Raw genomic sequence first — 14,922 nt, 5'->3', positions numbered from 1 at the left:
CACACACACACACACACACACACACACACACACACACTCACATACACTCACACACTCACATCCTGAGAGACACTGGCACTGTTTATACACACACATACATACACACACACACACACACACACACTCTCACTAAAGCTCTAACACAAACCAGCCATCAAACTACTTTCCCTATTTTAGAAATAACAGAGAAAGAGAGAGACAGAAAGAGGAAGACAAAACCAGTGAAAGTTGTCAAACTTCATTTCTGCTTTTCATGTGCTATCTTTAAATACTGTCCAAAAATTAAATATTGCCATTTAATCATTTGAAACACTTAGGACTTTTTCTTTGACGAAACACTGACATATTTAGCAGAATGTCGATGCTGCCCTTTTTCCACAGTATACATGACTACAAAACGAAGCACATACAGCAATGCATTTGTTACAGTATTTATCAATATTAATGAATACAAATACAACTGTTCATTGTTAGTTCATGTTAGTCCATAAAAATATTATTAACAGATATAACGTTTGATCATTGTCTTTTTGTCCACTTTTTTGGAGCTCAAAACTATAAATGACCCTCCGAGAATGAGAGCATGAGAGCAGCATGAACATTCGACTAAGCATCTTCTTTTGCGTTTCACAAAAGAAACTCGAACAGATTTGAAACGACACGAGGGTGAGAAAATCTTTGGATGGACTATATCTCTGTTCATTTATGAGTCGTTACTCATGCATCAGTCCACACACACTCTCTCGTTTCACTTCTGAGATGATCTCATCATGCAAACATGAACTCAAACACTCACACTGAATAATCATAATAATCATGCCATTCCACGAGCCCAATGCAAACATGACATCTAACCTGTAATTTCTGTATACGGACTTTAGTTTATTTAAAATGCAAACTCATCCAAAAACACACACAAACCAGCACTACTTTAAAAGGAGTCTTCAGAGTACCTGATAATCATGGATAATCACTTCAGATACATCAGTATCATGCAAATAATCCCACACTACATGAACATGGTACTAATCACAGTAAAGAACGGTCAGACTTGGTTTAGCCAGACTAAACCAACACACAGTCACTTAGAGCTGAAATGTAATGTTTGTTAGTCTACAAATGAATACACAAGAGATTCCCTCTAAACGCTCTTTGTTATTCATGCGGGAACAGAAATGTCAATCAGGTTAAAGTGAAAGTCTAGCAGACTATGTGGGTGTAAAACAACTATATAATCATGTATTAACTCTATAAAGCCTGCTGTATCATATTTGACAAACTTCTAAGTAGGCTTGCCGTGATAGACGGTGCTGACGGTGATACCGGTGTTAAGCCGCAACACCGGTTAAGTCACTTGCCCACCGTGGCACCGACCCCCACCGTCGTTTTGATTTTTTATAATAATAAAAATAATTTTTAAATCGCATCACAGATCAGACTTCATTTCTCCAGTCGAGCTGACTGACGAGAAGAGTGAGGTGAGACAGACAAGACGATCGCGGATGATTTAGTTTCGAAACCAGATGCAAAAGCGCCTGTTTGGCAATATTTTGGATTTTGAAAAGTCTATTGACTTTTGCCGTTTATCTAAGGTGATTTTGGAAGTTTTTTTAAACATTCGTTTCTTATTTAATTGGTTCCACATTATTTGCTGATTTTTACTTTATTTAAACTGTCATTTATTTATTTTATTTGACATAAAGGTGTATGCCGTGCCTCCAAGCTTTCTTACTCGTTTTGCTAATAAACGTTCTACGTTTCTTATTTATTTGGTTAGATATTATACATGTTTACTTAGCCTATTTCCACTTTTGTATACCTATTTAAACTTTATGTAAGTTATTTGTTATTTTATATTAGGCATTTTAAAAGCGGAGGGAAAGAGGGAAAATTCAAACGAACTAAAAACGAACAATTGCTTTACACCGAATTGCCGCTATTTGAAAGTGAAAGTAAAATGCACACGCCGCTATTTAAAAGCAAGGAAAGCGAGGAAAAGAGGGAACGCCCCCGCGGTGATACCGGTGTTGTCACACTTCGATTAACCTGTGGGAAAATTTCCTCACCGTCACAACCTTACTTCTAAGGTCTCTACATGATCAAACTTTGCTGTTAAACCTGTCGCACACAGTTTTTTTTTTAGAGTAAGAGGCTTTACAGGGTTAATTGCACATATATCATGTCGCTCCGGAGGATAAACAGTGATGCTGTGTGTGTAACAGAATGTGAGCGCGCTCGATGGATGATGCAGAGCTGCTCACCTCTCTAATGAACACATTATGTAACCGACTCACAATGGTTTTCTCAAGATCCAGCAGCGTTAGTCACTCGCTGTCGGCCGTTCCGTCAAAATAACCTCATCACATGAGAAAGAAGCATTAAAGCTGCCTTATACTAAAGCACAGAGCTCTCTTTGTGAGATTTACAACATGAGCATTTCTCCAAAATAAACTAATCTATTACACTAGCGGTCAGAAGTTTGGAAACACTGACTCTTGAGTGTAAAATCCTTTTGATAGACAAATGTGAATTACGTCTACACAACAATTTTGGCCTAAAAATAGTATCTTTATATAACTAAAATATTATTATTATTATTTTTTTTTTTTATGAATTGGAGCAGATAATTAAGGAAAAGCATTATGATGAAAACTAAAACATTATTTATTTGTTTTTATTTTTTTATTTTTTTTAAATGGATGAATTGGAGCAGATAGTGAAGAAGTATTATGATGAAAACTAAAATAATATTTTTTTTCATCATAATACTTCTTCACTATCTGCTCCAATTCATCCATTAAAAATATTTTTTTTAAATAAAAATAAATAATGTTTTAGTTTTCATCATAATGCTTTCCCTTCACTATCTGCTCCAATTCATCCATTAAAAAAATAAAATAATATTTTAGTTTAAAAATGATATTATTTTAGTTAACTAAAATATTATTTTATTTTTTTAAAGGCTATAACAACTAAACTACCAAAACTAAAGATGTTATATATGAAAACTGAAAAATAAACATTAGCATTTATCCATTAAAAAAATCAAATAATATTTTAGTTTAAAAAAAATATTATTTTAGTTAACTAAAATAGCTATTATAATTTTTTTAATGGATAAATTGGAGCAGATTGTGAAGGAGAAGCATCATCTCCATCTGCTCCAATTCACTCTTTAAAAAAAATTATATTTCCTAAAATAATATTTCCTCTAGTTTTTAAAATCAGCTTATGAAGTTCGATGATGAATGTCCAGAGCATTATTTATGTAATGAATATATCAGTTTTTACGACTTCACAATTCTAACATGTGGAAAAACAGTCCAAACTCTGACTGGTACATAAAAGTAAAAAGTATAATAATAACATATAGAAAGCATGCATTACATGTATTTTTCCAAACTAATAAACTTACTTAAAACTAAATTAAAGTAACAGATCTACAGCATTTTTGTCACCAGTTCATTTGCATCTTCTGCAAAACTTCAGCTGCACTGTAATAATAATGAACCACTATTTAAAAGAGAAAAAGTTGTGTGTGGAGGTCTGCAGTGGTCTGGTCTCTCACCGGTGAGTTTGGGGTCCGTCTTGCGGCGGAACCGCTCTTTAGCGCGGAGTTTGGAGAAGGTTCTTTTAAGCAGCGGCTCGGCCATCACTGAAGCGCCTCAGAGCCGCTCATTCACGGGACCTCCGCCGAAACACACGGAGCAGCGCGGAGCCTGAGCGGAGGAGCGGGGCTCATGATGTCAAACACAGGAAACACATTCCGCGCATTCCACTGCTCACGTGCAACCGCGAGGCATCACGGGAGATGTAGTTCACTGCAGTGTTACTGCGAAAATAAAAATACTGCAATACTTCCATTTCTAGAACAGGAACTAGACCTAATATCCAAAAAATGTCCTCATTCTTAAAGACTAACTAAAGACGTTATATTGTCTACACAAATGTGACCCTGGAGCACAAAACCAGTCATAAGGGTCAATTTTTCGAAATTGAGATTTATGCATCAACTGAAAGCTGAATAAATAATCTTTCCATTGATGTATGGTTTGTTAGGAGAGGACAATATTTGGCCGAGATACAACTATTTGAAAATCTGGAATCTGAGGGTGCAAAAAAATCTAAATATTGAGAAAATCATCTTTAAAGTTGTTCAAATTAAGTTCTTAGCAATGCATATTACTATTCAAAAATTAAGTTTTGATATATTTACGGTAGGAAATTTACTAAATATCTTCATGGAACATGATCTTATAACGTTCTTATAGGGTGAATTCAGGTAAAGTGGGCCACTTTTTGTAAAAACGTGTAATATAGATACCTATGTTTTTTTCTTTTCTTTATTGCTTTTATTAACTTTAAGTTCCAGCTATAATATTTCAATTTGAGTTCATATAAAGTGTTACTTGCAAGGTATAAACATTTTGAGATCATGCACTCCAGACAAATTTCTTTTCAGGTAAAGTGAGCCATCCCTTATTTATCAACAATTATTCAGCATCTTAATTAAAAACATATGATTTATTAACACATATTATCAGACAAACTTATTTAACAAACCCAAAAATGCATAACCTATAGGTTATGAGTAAAATTTAAAATCTTAATTCATGTGTGAAATTCCAAAGAACTGATAGAACATGTTGTGTTGACATCAAATTTGATGAAATCTGAATATCAGAATATTAAGAAATCAGAATATTGATAAAAAATGAACTCTACAATATATTCAGAATGTGACTATAACACAAGCAACAACAAATAGGCAAAAAAATAATAAAAGGAACATTTATATAAATGGTAACCATATGTAAAAATGTTTTTCTGTCTCTGTTCTCTAAACACTTTAAATGAACTTTAATAGTGTTCATATTTTAAGCTTTATATTCTGCATCTACACTTTGCTCCTCTCATCCTTTCTTCACTCCACAGATTGAACTTCATGCCTCACTTTCCTTTCTATTCTCTCTTTCCTTTCTTCCATCTCTGCCTTGAATTTCCTGACTGCAGTCTCATTTCTGTTTTCTAAAAAAGTAAATTATACAAGTCAACTATAAAATATCCAACAAATGTCGATTTATTTAATGAATTTGGGTATAATTACTGAAGTTTAAATGTTGACCCACTTTACCTGAATCTGGCCCACTTTATCTAACACATTCAGCCAAAGTGGGCCAGCAATATTTAAACACCTTACAAGAAAATGAACCAATGTTTAAAAATGTTGGGTTGTTTTGACCCAGCGGTTGGGTTGTTTTGACCCAGCGGTTGGGTTGTTTTGACCCAGCGGTTGGGTTGTTTTGACCCCAACCGCTGGGTCAAAACAACCCAATAGCTGGGTTTGTCCCTTTTTAACCCAGCGCTGGGTTATATTTAACCCAGCATTTTTTAGAGTGTACTATTTGTTTCCATTTAGTGAGCAACCTTATAACTTAGAAATTAAAATCTTAAGTCGAAGGGTTTTCTTCCTTTCACCATAAGGCAGTCCAAACACCAGTGTCATATTGCATCAACCAAAACAATTTTATAATTTAGAGAAATAGTGTCCCTTTAATTAAGAACCGGTGTTACGCTCTGAAAGTGTAAATCCATTGAACACAATACAATCAAGCTTAAATGGCCCACTTTACCTGAATTCACCCTAACCTAAATTTGTTACCTGGGCTGATAGACAGATGAACAAACGTTCTTCCAGTAACGTTATCTGGTCTTAAATAATGTTCTCAAAACGTTAGTAACAAAAACATTGCTTATACATCATATCCAAAAAATGAATACGTAAATAATAGATAGATGATAGATTAATTTGCTAAAAATAATCATGTTACAGCAGCGCCACCTACCGGTGCAAATGATGCAAACCTAAAGGTCTGTTCAACACAAACGTGTAAACAACATACTGCAACCACGGTCATTACACATGCATATGCACATTCTAGTTTGTATTACAAATTCGAACACAAATATATTTAATAAATTAATATTATTATGAATATTAACATTTAAAACTTCTTTGCACTTTGCACTTCACACTTTCTCTATGATCAAAATAGTTTTTCATAACCCATCAGTGATGTGCATTACTCATATCAGAGTTCATTAATTATGTATGATGGGCAGTATTTCATATGCTGCATGTTTATGATGCATCAGCACCCGGAACTGCAGCTGAACTTCATCTGACAAGAAACACTTCAGCGGCAGCTCATCATAAAGGTCTTATTCATGTGACATTTAAAGCGCACATAAGTGTGTTTACATTGTATATTGTATGTATATATTATACGCGCATGTATTAATGTAAGTGAGTTGTGTGTGTTTCAATTTCAATTTCAAATTTTTCAATTTTAATTGGCGCACACATTAAACTCGCTGGTTATTAAAGTTGGACACTAAAGAGGCTTCTCTCCGCAGGTTGCTGCTGGATGATGATGATGGGGTCAGCGGGTCTGATCGGGTTTCTGCGCGCGCTCTTCTCCGGTTGTTCGCCGTTCGGGATCCTCGCGCTCTCCGGTGCGACGCTCCTGTGTGCGCTCGCGACGCGTCTCGCCCTCAAACGACGCGCGCTGCGGTGCTTCAATCAGCCGCCGCAGAGAAGCTGGATCATGGGCCACATGGGACTAGTGAGTTCAGTTAAATGTAACATTTTTTTTAAATGTAACAACTTGTTTCAGAATGTTCAAAAGTAACAAAATTGTTTCAGAATGTTCAAAAGTAACAAAATAACGCTTTCATAACGTTCTATCCTGTTTTGTTAGCTGGGAAAATCCACTATAGTATCTTTTTTTAATAACAAATCTATAATATTTAAGGGTTTTCATTGGCATATTTTGCATTTGCATATTCATATATTCCTATTATAGTCGAGTCTCTATCTTAAACTGTATTTTTGGTCTACCAGTGGAGGAAACGTTATTGCTCAAGATGCTAACAACAGGGAACATGGAAGTCAGAAACTGACATTGCATTGCTTTTAAGTTGCACAAGCATATATGCAGTGAGCACCATCATGCATTTGGCAGGCAAAGCAGAAAAACAGGTTCTTCAGAAGCCACACATATGAAATTGTGGCCTGTTCAGATAATGTTATGGATTAATTCATCAGCTGAAGTGCTTTCAAATGAAACAATAGTGATAGTCCCTCACTGTATGAAGATACAGGAACTAGACATTTACTGCACTGCTCTGCAAAAGATCACTATCTGAGTTTTACAGAACTGCTTTCCTCATGGGTGATAATTCAGCATTGTTGCCCAGGCGTGTTATTTGCATGTTTATGCACATGTAATGCTGTGTGTGTGCATGTTCAGAGCAGCATTCTACCAGGATACTCCTGTGTATGCAAACTTTCTGTATGCATGCAAAAACAAGGTGATTTGCTACATTTGTCAGATGAATGTGCAGAACTGCAATTCGACTGTCATTTCCAGTGTTTCGAATAAACAGGAAGCAGATCTAATATCCACTGTTTTTCCTCATTCTCAATTAATAATTGCCAAAACTGCCAAAGCTGAAGACACAAATGCAGATTGTTCAGGGAACATTCAAAAGTAACATTCTCATAATGTTTGCAAAATGATCAAATGGAATGTTCACTTAACAGTCGCAAGAAAAAAGATGACAATGTAGCATACTATTATTTGTAATGCTTTGTTGTAAAACACGTACTGTTTCACACACTATTCAAAAGAGTATGCAGTATGTATGCAGTGAGCATCTGGACAGTTTTTATGTGTTTTTTTTATTGTAAACTTCAAAGTCAGAGTGCATTATTATCATTTTTTTCTCAGTCTGACAGTAGCAGAACATAAAACACTTCACATGATGTCGAGTGTTAAAGCCACAGGACCCTTAATTATAACGCTTGTGCTTTTAGCGGAAGCCCGCGAGAGATTTTCCTCTGCTGTGTGTTTCAGATGGGCCATAATGAAGAGGGACTGCAGGCCGTTGATGATCTGATCAGGAGGTACGTTCACTCCTGTGCCTGGTATCTGGGTCCGTTCTACAATATGGTCCGGCTTTTCCACCCAGACTACATCAAATCCCTTCTGACAGCCTCAGGTAAGAAACACACACCGCATAACCACAAACAATGTACACTAACAGATGCTTTCTCATCAAGATCAGGATGAGTTTGTTTCTTCATCAGGTTTGGAGAAATGTAGGACTCTCATTCTGACGGCACCCATTCACTGCAGAGCATCCATTGCTGAGACACTGATGCAATGCTACATTTCTCCAAATCTGATGAAGAAACAAACTCACCCTAATCTCGGATGAACTGAGGATGAGCACATTTTCAGCACATTTAAAATTTAAACACAACCCATAAAAACCAAACAGAATGAACATCAAGTCTCTGTTCAATGACCTGCTGAGTCATTGTGAAATATTCCCAGAAGTTCATCTCGGGTGTCTGTGTGAAGGGTGAGGCGAGTGTTTCTGCTGTGAGGGTCACATGAATTATTGCAGCAGTCGCTGTTTAATGTTCATAAATGAGTTCCAGCGCGTTTGAGCACATCACTAGTGTGTAAAAGATCATCGGTCGCTATGAATTCAGTGTTGTAATAACATTAAACTCTTTATATTTGTTCTGGCAGCAAACATTACTTTCAAAGACAAGATCTTTTATGGGTTTATGAAACCTTGGTTGGGTAAGTGATGTTCAAACACACATCTGAACACACACTCTCTGTCCTAAATATTATGCAAGAATTACAGTACTGCTTAAAAGTTTGGGGTCAGTTACAATTTGTTTAGGAAGAAATTAATACTTTTATTCATTTACACAATAAATTGATCAAATGCGGCGATAAAGACATTTATAATGTTACACAAGATGCAAGATTCGATTCATCAGTGAATCCTGAAAAATAAGTTTCCACAAAAATATTGTGCAGCACGACTGTTTTCAACATTGATAATAATCAGAAATGTTTCTCGAGCAGCAAATCAGCATATTAGAATGATTTCTGAAGATCATGTGACACTGAAGACTGCTGAAAATTCAGCTTTGATCACAGAAATAAATTACAGTTTAACAGATACTCTCATAGAAAACAGCTGTTTTAAATTCTAATAATATTTCACATTTTTACTGTTTTGACTGTATTTTTATTCCAATGAATGCAGCCTCGGTGAGCAGAAGAGGCTCTTTCAAAACATTAAAAAGTGTAACCGACCCTAAACCTTTAAACAGTAAGTTTCTCTCTGTATAAAGCACTTCCTGTGTGTTTTCCAGGCCATTGTCTTCTGCTGCAGAACGGTCAGGAATGGTCACGCCATCGACGACTTCTGACTCCTGCGTTCCACTTCGACATCCTCAAAAAATATGTTCACATATTCAACCAGTCCACCAACATCATGCATGTATGTCAAACGCACACAAACATTTTAAATCTACATTTATAGATTGTCAACACCATTCATCTCTAGTTGCACTTAATTGCATTAATCTTTTGTGCACGTGAGGTTGCACAACGCTGCAAAGCTGCAGATTTTGTAAAAATAATCTACTGTGATGACAGATAATTTCCTGATGTTTGTGTGTTTCGTGCAGTTTCACACATCTCACAGATACAGTGTTTGCATTGGCAGTGCCAACCGACAACCGCTGAGCCACAATGAGTTTTATCACATTTATCACAGCAGCTGAAACACTCAAGATATTCATCTGAGAACAGGGAACAATACAGAGTGAATCTCACAAAACACTTCCAGGTCATGATTTCACTGCAAAATCAAAAGAATGAAATAAGGAAATACATAATTTTTCTGTTTCCATTTCAGTGTTATCACTGAGAGACTATTGTAGTGTTTAGTAGTATTTTGAATCAGCTTTTCTTTTTATTATTTTATTTAAAACTATAAGGTTTTAGCAATTTTGTTTGTTTGGTCTTTATTTATTTATTTTTTTAAATGTCTATATAGTTTTTATTTTTAGTTAGTGGCAACTAGCTGAAAAAATATTAATTTGAGGCTTTTTTATATTTTATTTAAATTTGAATTTATTTCAAGTAGTGAAATGTTTTGTTATAGTTTTAGTTTTAATTCGTTATAAGAACTCTGTTTCAGTTTAATTGTAGTTAAAGTGTTTTTTTTTTTTTTTGGTTATTTTGTTTTTGTTTGTTAAAATATGAATATTAATTTGAGGCTTTTTTATATTTTATTTAAATTTGAATTTATTTCAAGTAGTGAAATGTTTTGTTATAGTTTTAGTTTTAATTCGTTATAAGAACTCTGTTTCAGTTTAATTGTAGTTAAAGTGTTTTTTTTTTTTTTGGTTATTTTGTTTTTGTTTGTTAAAATATGGCTATTTAGTTTTTATTATTATTATTAGTTTTTGACTTTTTTATATTTTACTTTATTTCAGTTAACATTATTTATTGTAGTGTTTAGTAGCAATTTGAATCAGCTTTTTTCTTTTCTTTTATTTAAAGCTAAGGTTTTAGCAATTTTTTTTATAGGTCTATATAGTTTTTATTTTTAGTTAGTGGCAACTAGCTAAAAAAATTAGAAATGTTATTTGTAATGAATTTATTTCAAGTAGTGAAATATTTTTTATAGTTTTAGTTCATTATAAGAACTCTGTTTCAGTTTAATTTTAGTTAAAGTGTTTTTGTGTTTTTTTTTTCTTTTTGGTTATTTTGTTAGTTTTTGTTTGTTAAAATATGGCTATTTAGTTTTTATTTTATTTTATTTAGTTATTTTAGTATTCAACTTAAACTACAACTTTTTATATTTTACTTTATTTCAGTTATCATTACAAAAATGTATTTATTTATTAATTTTATTTTAGTTTTATTTAACTATAATAACCCCGATTGTGACATTATTTTCATGCAAATTTATTAAAATATTCCCCAGATTCCCAATACAGTATTTTCATGTTCTTAAAATGTGCTTCATATTCTTTAAGCAAAATATTATTTCTCGTTTCTTTTTGTGAAATTGCGACCTGGACGTGTGTTTTTTTGGAGGGTTTTTTGTGCATCTTTTCTTTGTATTTTTAGGAGAGCCATCAGCAGTCATCATCACAATGGCATTTGTGTTTTCACGCGGAAGATGAATGTGTGTGTGTCTGAACTGAAGTGTGATGATCAGCGGTTTGTTCTTGCTGTGTGTTTGTTGTGTGATTCAGGCTAAATGGCGCCGCCTGCTGGCTGAGAAGCAGAACAGTCTGGATATGTTTGAGCACATGAGCTCCATGACGCTGGACAGTCTGCTCAAATGCACCTTCAGCTGTGACAGTCACTGCCAGGGGTGAGTGAGTCTGTACATCATACACCGATACAACAAATCTCACTCGCAAACTCACGTCTGTCTCTCTCTCAGGAAACCCAGCGAATACATCGCAGCCATTCTGGAGCTGTCCAAACTGCTGGTTCAGAGGCAGCATTACCTTCCGTATCACTGGGACTGGCTGTACTGGCGCTCCGAACCGGGACGGCGCTTTCGCAAGGCGTGCAACATCGTGCATCAGTTCACGGCTAAAATCGTGCAAGAACGCCGTTCCCAACTCGACCAGCAGGGGCCCGCAAAGAACCGCACGGAAAACCTGGAATACACTGGAGGCTACAAGAAAAAAGACACGGATCTCATTGATTTACTGCTGCTGTCAAAAGCAAGTGTTTATAAACAACGGCTCCATGCTCAGCAGGACTGCCTTAATTTGATCAAAAATACTGTTTCGTAACATTATAAATGTCTTTACTGTCACTTTTGATCAATTTAATGCGTCCTTAATGAATAAAACTTAATTTATTTTTTTACCCCAAGCTTCTGAATGGTAGTTTATCACAGTTTCCATAACAATATTGTGCAGCACAACTGTCTTCAACATTGATAATAATCAGAAATGTTTCTCGAGCAGCAAATCAGAATATTAGAATGATTTCTGAAGATTATGTGACACTGAAGACTGGAGTAATGATGCTGAAAATACAGCTGCGCATCACAGAAATAAATTACAGTTTAACAGAGATTCACATAGAAAACAGCTGTTTTACATTGTAATAATATTTCACAATTTTACAGTATTTTTGATCAAATAAATGCAGCCTCTGTGAGCAGAAGAGACTCTTAATTCTTCTAAGTTTTGGCCACCAGTGTGAAGAAGTGTTTCGTTGATGTATTTGTTTTCTCATGTTCAGGATGAGAACGGCGAGGGACTCACGAACGAGGAGATCCAGGCTCATGCAGATATGTTCATGTTTGCCGGTGAGTCTAGCGCTCACATTCATTGGTTCTGTGTGTGTTTGGATGATGAAGCATCACTGGCGTCTTCATCAGGTCACGACACCACCGCCAGCGCGCTCTCCTGGATCTTCTACAACCTGGCAATGCATCAGGATCATCAGGAGCGTTGTCGAGCTGAAATCAGATCCGTGCTGCGAGACGGAGACGAACACGACATCAGTTGGTCAGAGAAACTCATTTCAGAATAACCATCAATCAAACAGGAATCTTACTGCATGCACACTGCACACATTCTACTGCATACTATTTTAAAGAAATGCATTTTTATTCTACAACACATAAACAATTGTATGATACATTGTTGTCGCATGACATCGTGTTTAATTCAGCGAGTAGCACGCTATAATCTAGGACACATCAAAATAAAATGAAGGAATCAGCCATCAATTTAATAATTTAAACACAAAAATGGAATTTAAAACTGCTTATTTATTGTGTTAAAATATACAATAAATTAATAAATCATTTTTAAATTGATATATCTGAAATACATGTTTTAAAATAAAACCATAAATTAGTCAAATAATATAATCCCAGAAATAAATATGGTTATTTTGCATTTTTATGTATTATTATTATTATTTTGTAAGTTTTAAAATGTAGTTAAAATAAAACAATAAATTAAAAATAAAAAGACACATTCAGTAAATTCATCTTTTAAAATGCAGTTAAATAAAACCATAAATGTGTCAAATAATAAATCATTTTTAAATGCATCCAATTATAATGTCAAAAATAAATATTTTTAATAGTTTTCTGTAAAAAAAAGTTTTAAAATGTAGTTAAGATAAAACAATAAATTACTAAATAATTTTTAAATTGAAGAAATAAATAGACGTAAAACTGATTAGTAATGCAGTTAAATAAAACAATACAATACAATAATAAATCATTTTTAAATGCATCCACTTATAATCTCATATATGAATAAATTGTTCATTTGCATTTTTAACGTTTTTTTTGTAAAACTAATAAATAAACTGTTTTGTTAAATCTTGTTTTTAAATTGCAATTAAATAAAACAAAAATAGTCAAAAAATAAATATTTTTTAAATGCATCCAATTATAATCTCAGAAATCAATATGCTTATTTTGCAAAAAAAAAAAAAAAGAGAGAGAGAGAGATGTTAAAAATGACCTTCGGACACACATCACACTGGAAATGAAGGTCAAGTCAAGCACATTGCATTGTGGGACAAAATGTTTCTGTATAGTTGTATACTGCACATTTTGACAGACGTAGCACATCATCTACGCATACTGTGCTCAGACGTCATACTGCAGATGTAGTAAGAGTGGTGTGTTAGTATGTTATTATGAAGGTCAGCAGTGAATGGGCATGTTTGGAATGAAGTACTAGCGCACTGACTGTGATTCTGTGCTGTGATTGGCTGTAGGGAGGATCTGAGTCACCTGCCCTTCACCACTATGTGCATCAAGGAGAGTCTGAGGCTTCACTCGCCCGTTCTGGCGCTCACCCGCTACTACTCACAAAACATGAAGACGCCCGGAGACTGCATCATTCCCCAGGGTCAGAGCGTCACACACACACACACACACACACACACTACGACTGCTGAAGCATTGCATCATGATGATGAGCTTCACACTGCTGCATTTGTCTGTCTGCAGGAAGTCTCTGTTTGATCAGTATTTATGGTGTCCATCGAAACCCTGAAGTCTGGCCTGATCCAGAGGTGAGTGGACTTTATTGTTAGTATTTATTAATATTTTAGTTTTTTTTTTAAGTTTTAATTTTACTTTATTTTTAGTCATTTTGATGTTTTTATTAAATTTTATTTTTTAATGTCTAGTTGCATTTTTAGTTACATTAATGAAACAAATAATGTATTTATTATTTACATTTTTATTTATATTATTTTTTTATTATTATTAATTATAATAACAAAAAAACAAAATTCAGTTAGCTTCCAAGGCAACTTACTTAATTTTCTAGTATCAGTATTTAATTTAATATTTATATTTTATGTAATTTATTTTTATTTCAATTAATGAAAATGTTTAAGAGTTCTAGGTTTTGTTTAATGATAACAACACTGCACTGAGCTAAATATATACCGGAAGTGTTTTCTCCTCCTTTTAAAACCTAATGCATTTGTTTATTTTGTTATTATAACACTGCATGATTATATGTTTAGTTGCATTTCAGGGTTATTAACTAAAACCAAAACCACAAAAAAACTTCAACTGAAAAAAAATTGATATATAAAAACAATTATTTCAGCTAGTTACCAAGGTAACATTTCTCATTTTCATTGAGTTTTACTTGATGTACTAAAGTAACTAAAACTAATAAAATATTAATAAAAATTATGTAGACATAATTATAAAAAATACAAAATTACTAAAACATTACTAAAATGAAGACAGATAAAATAATTCAAAATATTAATACAAATACTAATATTATCTTAATGATACTGAAATAAAACGTTGGTATTTTATTATCCAAGCAGACCTGAGGTGTGTTTTTGGTGGTGACGCACTAGTTGAGCAGCACGGCTCTGATCTGCAGTGAATGGATGAGTTATCGATGAGTTTTTCTCTGTGCAGGTTTACGACCCCATGCGCTTCGACCCGGAGAACTCACACGGACGCTCGCCTCACGCTTTCATTCCCTTCTCAGCAGGACCCAGGTAC

General features: G+C 34.3%; 2 protein-coding genes across 3 annotated transcripts in view; one reads left to right on the top strand and one right to left on the bottom strand.

The window, feature by feature from the left end:
* syde1 (synapse defective Rho GTPase homolog 1) overlaps positions 1-3,804 on the bottom strand; it is a 21,232-nt gene extending 17,428 nt beyond the window's left edge. Inside the window, exon 1 of the mRNA XM_016521227.1 lies at positions 3,569-3,804. Coding sequence (XP_016376713.1) covers positions 3,569-3,653 — 85 coding nt within the window. The 5' untranslated portion in view covers positions 3,654-3,804. The remainder of the gene's footprint in view (positions 1-3,568) is intronic.
* Positions 3,805-6,141: 2,337 nt separating this feature from the next.
* Positions 6,142-14,922, top strand: part of cyp4f3 (cytochrome P450, family 4, subfamily F, polypeptide 3) — a 10,837-nt gene continuing 2,056 nt past the window's right edge. Inside the window, exons 1-12 of one of the 2 annotated variants that reach the window (XM_016521236.1) lie at positions 6,142-6,219; positions 6,418-6,626; positions 7,920-8,064; positions 8,604-8,657; positions 9,245-9,372; positions 11,144-11,265; positions 11,338-11,626; positions 12,156-12,222; positions 12,295-12,424; positions 13,659-13,792; positions 13,894-13,958; positions 14,836-14,918. In XM_016521236.1, the coding sequence (XP_016376722.1) occupies positions 6,429-6,626; positions 7,920-8,064; positions 8,604-8,657; positions 9,245-9,372; positions 11,144-11,265; positions 11,338-11,626; positions 12,156-12,222; positions 12,295-12,424; positions 13,659-13,792; positions 13,894-13,958; positions 14,836-14,918 (1,415 nt within the window). In that variant the 5' untranslated portion in view covers positions 6,142-6,219; positions 6,418-6,428. Of the gene's footprint in view, positions 6,220-6,245; positions 6,266-6,417; positions 6,627-7,919; positions 8,065-8,603; positions 8,658-9,244; positions 9,373-11,143; positions 11,266-11,337; positions 11,627-12,155; positions 12,223-12,294; positions 12,425-13,658; positions 13,793-13,893; positions 13,959-14,835; positions 14,919-14,922 lie in introns of those variants that run through there. The other variant, XM_016521241.1, reaches the window with a different exon arrangement.

This window comes from Sinocyclocheilus rhinocerous, unplaced genomic scaffold (assembly GCF_001515625.1).
Source record: "Sinocyclocheilus rhinocerous isolate Xijiao unplaced genomic scaffold, SAMN03320098_v1.1 scaffold852, whole genome shotgun sequence".
Taxonomy (NCBI): Eukaryota; Metazoa; Chordata; class Actinopteri; order Cypriniformes; family Cyprinidae; genus Sinocyclocheilus; species Sinocyclocheilus rhinocerous.
Note: the sequence above shows the minus strand (reverse complement) of the source record. Positions and strands in the feature narration are given on the sequence as shown.